This window comes from Strongylocentrotus purpuratus, unplaced genomic scaffold, assembly GCF_000002235.5.
Source record: "Strongylocentrotus purpuratus isolate Spur 01 unplaced genomic scaffold, Spur_5.0 spur5_scaffold_15, whole genome shotgun sequence".
NCBI classification, from domain to species: Eukaryota; Metazoa; Echinodermata; class Echinoidea; order Camarodonta; family Strongylocentrotidae; genus Strongylocentrotus; species Strongylocentrotus purpuratus.
Genome location: NW_022145600.1, coordinates 16,294,691 through 16,302,704, shown reverse-complemented (window position 1 = coordinate 16,302,704; position 8,014 = coordinate 16,294,691). Strand labels below are relative to the sequence as shown.

Sequence of the window (8,014 nt, the reverse complement as noted above, 5' to 3'; positions counted from 1 at the left end):
AACATCGTCAGGAACTGAAACATGACAAAATGAGTTGCCTTTGATGTATAATAATTATTGCGCTTTGACATCAAACCAAAAAAGAAAGAATAGAAGAGAGAGAGAGAGAGAGAGAGAGAGAGAGAGAGAGAGAGAGAGAGAGAGAGAGAGAGAGAGAAATGTCCGAGGATACTTATACAAAAGTTCAAAGCTTCTTCTTCTCTGTATTCCCCTTCCTCCTTCAATCGTGATGATTATTGCATGTTAATTATTGTTGTGTTTGCAACATGGTGATGTGCTTATTTACAAGTGTGCCCTTTTGTGCAAATAAAACAAATGCGCGCGTAAATTCCGTATACTAGACCAACAATGAATCAACATAAAATGCACCATTACATAAAGAGCTTTTACCCAATTTAAATAAAATAGATGCACTAGAGACTGGCAGGATAACATTGAAAACGATGAATTTGTCTCATGTGTGTTGGATTTCAGGATATTTAGCATTTATATGTTTGTTTGTTTATTCTTGTGGTAACATAAATTGTTAAAGTGTTGCTAGTTCAACAAAGCATACAATAATACATCAACTCGTATTTACTAAATCATCAGTAAAAAAAGATGACCATAATCATAAGACAACTACTCTCGAACATTACATTTACACGTGGATACATTTTAAGACGCCTGCCTGTCTTTATGCACTTCTCTTCCTCTACATGCCTTAATTATTACTATTGGACGGGAAGACGGGAAGTAACTCTTCCTAGTATAAGTATTAAAAAAAAAAGAGAAAAAGGAAAAGAGAAAAAAAAATTTAGAGAAAAAGAAAGAAAGATAGAGACGGTAGACAAAAAAAAATACAGATGGAAAGATATAGAGATAGTAAAAAAAAATACAGAAACATAGAGAAAGACAAAGACAAAACGAAATTTGGGAAGGGAAGGAAGTAAAGAGGTAGAGGAGAGCTAAGAAAAAGAAGAAGAAGAAGAAGAAGAAGAAGAAGAAGAAGAAGAAGAAGAAGAAGAAGAAGAAGAAGAAGAAGAAGAAAAAGAAGAAGAAGAAGAAGAAGAAGAAGAAGAAGAAGAAGAAAAAAAAGAAGAAGAAGAAGAAGAAGAAGAAGAAGAAGAAGAAGAAGAAGAAGAAGAAGAGGGAAGATGAACAAAAAGAAGAAGAAGAAGAAGAGGGAAGGTGAAGAAAAAGAAGAAGAAGAAGAAGAGGGAGAGAGAGAGAGAGAGAGAGAGAGAGAGAGAGATGGTCATTACACCGGCTATAATTCGGAAGTCAACACAGCGGTGCTTCTGATGTCATATTTACTTGTTGTTATGGCTCAGACCACCAAGCTTAATTACTAAGAACATCAAGAAAACCACACCCGCTTGTGTCTTTGAAGTTCTGCTAGACAAAAAGGTAAGATATGAATATTTATCGAAGGACAGAAGGAAGTCATGGAACACAGGCATTAGTAGTTAATGACGAATCAGTTAAAAGGAAAAACAAAAGAAAAGGGGGGGGGGGACAAAGTTGTATATCAATAAATAAATAAAAAGTGGATAAGATTTTAATGAAGAAAGAAAAAAAGAAAGGGAAAACACCAACGAAAGGAGACGTAATTTTCTCTGTTTCGCGTACTCAAGGCCTATCGTAATTTGACTATGCACACAGCCGAAATTTCACGTAGTAAATGAGAGGTTAACCTCAAATTTTCGTCTTATATTGTTCCTACTTTTTACCGGCCTTTGTGAAAATGATAAATTCTCCAAATAAAGATTATGATGAACGACTTGGTCGTAACCTTTCAATTTGATTTGAAATTAACAATGCACTATTTTGAACGCAACGTCACAGATCACTCACCCATGGTTTATGATTGTGTCTAACCAATAATTTTCTCGCAGTTTTAATCAAAGCGGGCTTCAACTTTTCTCGCATCCATTTGTTCGTCAAATAAAGCTCCAGCTATTGATGTTTGCCGACATTAACCATGATTATGTCTGACATAATTGAGATCATTATTTGGCGTACCAGGTCGATGAAGGAAGACATATTTTTATTGGATTTTGTCGACCAATTGTGAGGTTTATGTCGTTCTCATTAATCACTGAGAAATTGGGTGAATTTTAAGGTGACATTGCGCTCTAACGTTTTGATAATAGAAATAGTCAACACAAAAGGAAAGTAATATATTAAAGATTAAGAAAGTATATGTTTCAGCGTCACGAGGCAATCATGGTTATCCCTCAGCTTTTACAGAAATTCATAAAATGAGGAAGGAATTATTCTCTCTAGACGAGGGAGGGGTGGTAACCCATTGCAAGTTGTATGGGCCCTTTTTTCAAGCCTTGCTGGTGGTGGTGGAAGGGGGGGGGGGATGCCTCGGCTTCACCTTATATGCTACATACACCTCTGATCATTATAGGTTTAGCATGCCACTCACTTTTCGTCTTTACTGCCCACTATTGCAGGGAGAATTTACCACGAATCATGTCTAAAAGTATTGCTTAATAAGTCCTGTTTTATCATTTCGGTAGCTAGCCAATGTAGGGATAAAAACTTTTGAAGAATGTACTTGATTAAAACTTTCACAACTTAAAAATCAGAAAATAATGAAGTCAGGACCAATTACTCACATAAATCAATATGTATAGTAACTGCTAGTCATCTTCTGCATTCTTTGAAGTCTATCAAACCAAAGGATATGGGCAGAGGGAGAGGCTGAGAGGATGGGGCGAAGGAAGAGGGGGGGGGGGGGTGGCTTCCTTATAGTTTTGAGACTTTGTCAGGCAACTTAACATCATGTTGACGAATGATACCCTGCAGTTGCTGTTCAGTTCGTTAGTACATTCAGGCTACCCGGCAAACATAAACAAATGGTGATACTGCAAATACATACGTGTATACGTCTCTATTTGGGGGAGGGGGGGGGGCGGTGAAGTGTTAAATCAAACAACCAAAGGTGATCTGCACTCTAGAAATCTAAAATTAATTTCTTACTTCGTGCTTGAGAAGAAAGATAAAACGACTGGATACATATATGTAACATACATCGTATAAAGTAATAGACGCATGCTAGACGATAAAAAAGGCTGCAGCGACCGCGTAAAATCTAAAAAGTCGTCTTGTTTATACCCGAAACAAATTCGTCGTAAAAATCGACGGGATACGAATTGTGGCAGCGAACCAACACTCGTAAAACCATGTTATTGGTTCGCACCAACATCAACTTGCACCTGCATTGTTCCTTTGCAACCCATACAATCATATGCACAGTCTCTAATCAGAAACAACTACAAAGGAGGCCGCCGATCATAAAGCTGAAGGAGGTTTGCTCTTTAATTCATATTCTTTTCCTCTACAAGGACAATCCCTTGAGATCTGTTTTCTTTCTTTCTTTCCTTCTTCTCTGGATGCTTATTCCCCATCCATTTTTCTCAGCAATTCATCAAGTTTCATAGGGTCCATAATGATCCCTCCTGCTTACACTTGCTTGTAAAAGTTTTGTTACTTCCGCAGTTGTACGAAATTGATTTTGTTGTTGTTGTTGTTGCATTTGTGACCTGTAGTGTAGTTTTGCTGAAGTAGGAGGGAGTATTTTCAGTCGGACTCTTACTTCCTATCGCTGCTTTAATAAATTCAGGATGGTATGGGGGTTTATATTATAAATGGACTGAGGGAGGCGGAATAGTCGCCCCATAGGAACAACCGTGTTTATTCCCCTTTCCTTCTAATGTATAAGCGAAAGTCATGAGTCCGGGGAAAATTATGAAAGTGCCCCCCCTCCCTCTCTGCACCTTATCTCTCTGGTGATTAGAGATACGCCCCCCTCCTGTAGGTTAAGTGAAAGGGAAAGTTTTTATGAAAAATCGATTCGGAGGTCCTCGCCCTTCCCAGTAATTAATTGCGATATTAAGAAAAAAATGAAGTACAACCCATATACAGATCGTCAGACTTTACGCATGTACCTCTCAAGATCATTGGCATAGCGTGAATCTTCGCATTGAAGGGGCACTGTTCCTACTCGGAAAGTTATTCAAAGCTACCTATTAGGTGGGGGGGGGGGGTGCGGAAGTCGGTCCAGACGTCTTGTTTCCCTGTCTGTTCTCACTATCCCTCTTTTTCTTCTCTTTTCTCTTTTTTGCTTTTACTTTATTTTATTTCATTCGACACTAAATGCCCCCCGTAGCTACGCCAATGATTAAGATGATCTACAATCGATGTGATTAATCTTTGTTGTCTTAACCAAGAGTTATTTAAATCTTGAATTTATACCAGTCTTGACATACAATATTCCATTTCACTTCACATATTACTTACAACGCAGAGACAAGACTTGTTTGACTTGTAACAAAGGATACGGCGACCTCTAGGTTCAAATTCAGGGTCACTAATGGTCATTTAGAAATCTAACACTTCAGACCAGTCATGAGTGACCGGGTCGATAAAAAAAGCCTCCTAACTTTCACAGAAAGTTTCTTCAGAAACAGGAGGAAGAAAACTAGCCTCTGTTTGGTGGAAAGCAAGAGACGGGATCGTGAGTGTGGATATGGTAGCCGACATGATATATTTTCGGGTTGGGTTTCGTGTTTACCTTGTTGAAGCTAGCAACAAAAACACAGTTATACAAACAGAGTATTTGAAGGCGGTATAAAGTTGTCTGCCTTCTTGGTGCTTTGCTTACAAGACAAATAAAACATCAATTCAAGACCGGGGACAGCTTGTTATCAAATTATTGAGCATGTCGTTTTTTGCAGGTATAGAGATTGGATTTACGTCATCTAATCGTAAAGTTATCTAGGCGCTGTGAGTGGCTAGTTGGTGTTTTATGATATTGTTTTGACACACGCGGGATGGTGGATAGTGCCTCTATTTTCGGCACCGGGACTGGGGACTTCTACCGCTTATTTCATTGAGTTGATTCCTGCACAGAAGGAGGTGTGTCACATTCATTATGCTGGATTTTTGGTTATAAAGACGGACTCGGTTTACATTTTAGATCATTTACTTCACTTCATCGTCTGAACCTATTTCATTTGCAATAGCAAACGAGACCAAGAAAATAATCTGGATGTGGCATTTGCAGCCGCTGACGGTGATTTCGTTTATTGTTGATTTTGAGACAAATTAATTCATTTACTATTTGGAAACTTTTTGACGCCGAATTGAAACGAAAATGCAAGAAGACAGTGTTTATCAGACAGGCAGCATCCAGGCGGCATCATCCACTTCAGTCCGCCATCTCAGCCCCGTCGCTCGCCTAGAGTATCCGTCTCAAGTCTACCAGTCGGCGCTTTGGTGGAATGCAGCCGCCGCATCGACTTTAAATAGTGAGGTTCCTGCATCCCATCTCTCTCCCAACGATATAGCTCATAGCAACATGGCAGCTCTGAGGTACTTCTCTCATACTCTTCCTCCATGCGGGTTAACGCATCCATTCTCGCACCTCACCCCGTCACATCCATACTTCCCCGCCACCGTCGATAACCTGAGCTGGCTGAGTCTCGCCGCTCATCATGACTTCTACAAGCTAGTCCGACCTCCGTACTCCTACTCAGCCCTCATCGCTATGGCTATCCAGAGCTCCCCCGACCACAAGATCACTCTCAGTGGCATCTACCGCTACGTGGCCGAGAACTTCCCATTTTACAAGCGCAGCAAAGCAGGATGGCAGAATTCCATTCGCCACAATCTCTCTCTCAATGACTGTTTCATTAAGGTACCTCGAGCCGATAATGATCCGGGAAAGGGTCACTACTGGACACTCGACCCCAATTGCGAGAAGATGTTCGACAATGGAAATTTTCGCCGAAAGAGGAAACGACGCGGGGATTCGCTTGATAGTCCATCGTCAACCATGCCTTCGTCACCCATCTCGTCAACCTCTTCGTTGATCATGGAAGACCATCCGATGTCGACCACAGTGAGACCCGTCAAGCGATTCATCGTCGACCGGCACGAAGCAGTTGAACCAAAGGATGATAGCAGATTCAACCTTTACACCTCTCGTCAATCCCATGGACATGATCTGCAGGAATATTTCTCCAATGGTCCAAACTCATCTCTGGTCTCCAAGGGAGTCCATCTCCGGCATCCTTCCAAAGCGGGTAGTCTTCCAAGATTATCAACAGCACATGATCAGAACAAAAGTAAATCTATTCTCAAATCAAGTTTCAGTGTCAGGAGTCTGCTCGGTCATGACATAGATGATGAGAAAATACCAGGTAAAGATGCCTCATTGTGAAACCAATTTTATATTTCACTTTATAGTTTACTTTATAGCCTCGTATTGACAGGGTGCATGCAGGTAAATATGAATCATTCTGAGACATATTTAAGAGTTATTATTGTATTAAAAACAGTTGTTTCACATTTCTTACAGAAATTTGTACATACACATCATAGAAAGTATAAGGAAAAGAAAGACTTTGACATTGAGAAACTAAACGTTATTAATACAATAATTTATATTGTTAATGCTGAATGAACTGCGAGCTCATATCAAACTTTTATGAGTTTGACTCCTTGTCTACTCAGACGTGGTTGTAAATAAGACAAAATCGTGTCTATATAAATAGAAATATCGCCACATTCTTTACAATGCGATAAAATTCACATGTATGTGTACATAAAAATCTATTTGCATTGCATGATAAGATGTGTAAGATCATTTAGGAATCAAATCAGATAATAAACCCGGATTTTATGGTTATTATAGCAATTGAACGAGAGCATAAAAACAACATATACAGGTATAAGTGATAAATTCCTGTTAAATATTATTTCATTCCTTGTGTATGTTTTTTTAATTTTTTTTTTATGATAACATTTTAGAGAGGAGATAATGTATCATGAATGTTTGTGTAATACCCGAGTCTCACCGACGAGACCGGCACAGAGATGGATATCAAACAGACCGACCGTACATCATCCCGAATTGCAAAGATTTTGTCGGTTTGGCGTCGCAACGCCAAACCGACAATATCTGTGTGGGTGTGAAGGGGGTATTATCACTACCGAATTTGAAGGAGGGGCAAATTTCCGATCCAGAAAAAAAAATTATGCAGTCACATTTATGATAGCAATTGCATGCTATGGAAATATTTGTGAGTCAATATCAGATTGCCACAGAAACATACAAAGTGATACAATAAGGGGCTAACATTTTCTTAAACCAAAATACATATCTCCCCGTATCGCAATTAAACCCTGAAAATTGTTCCCTATAGATATGGATCACAGTAAACTGTGATGTTTGTGCCCCTCCCTCGGCTAAGGTACATAATTATATTCGCCACTAAGTTCATGTAGCATCAGGTCTCGCGGTGTCGAAACCGAGACCGATGCAGCAAAGACAACCGAGATAGGTCTCACCACATCACTGGTATCTAATTATCGGGACCACAGAGCTACAGGAATGGCCTATATACATGTATGCACAATCGGATTAGGCAAGTTTATCCATATAAGACAGTAAAAGAAGCAACATATGCAAAATTTCGCGACCTGATTCTCGATCGCTAATCGAATTTTGGAATATTTATAGAGTTTAGAAAAATTTCTTTTTTAAAACTCAGCTTTACATGGTATTATGATTTTAATATGAGTTTCCTTTCCGACTGGTCGGGCTTGTACATTGTTATTAGAGATGCAGGCATCATTATAGTCTGACTGACTGCAGTTATCATTTGGTAAATGTAAAGATGTTTTCTCCATCATTTTATTTTTAAGTAAATACAAGCTGTAATTTTGTATACAGTTCTTAATGGTCCGATGTAAAATGTAAAATGAAACTGATAATTTTGTTGTGAACATTCACTATTCAGCCTTTGGCTGTGAAGTATTGTCGACATGCAATCATTATTAAATGTGAATTTACTTGAAGAATTGTTTCGGTGGGGGAGGCTCGAACCCCAAGCCCCTTTCCCTTTAGAACCGTTACTGAACATAAGTGATTACATGAGAGAAAGAAGGGTCTACCTAATCCCAACATTTTTATTAAGATTTTTTGTTGTATAGTATTAGTAGAAAGAACATTTCC

At 39.0% G+C, this 8,014-nt stretch overlaps 1 protein-coding gene across 1 annotated transcript in view; it reads left to right on the top strand.

The window, feature by feature from the left end:
* Nucleotides 1-4,742: 4,742 nt before the first annotated feature.
* Nucleotides 4,743-8,014, top strand: part of LOC581992 (forkhead transcription factor I) — a 3,720-nt gene continuing 448 nt past the window's right edge. Inside the window, exon 1 of the mRNA XM_011677922.2 lies at nt 4,743-8,014. This exon is cut by the window's right edge and continues 448 nt beyond it. Coding sequence (XP_011676224.2) covers nt 5,150-6,217 — 1,068 coding nt within the window. The 5' untranslated portion in view covers nt 4,743-5,149 and the 3' untranslated portion in view covers nt 6,218-8,014.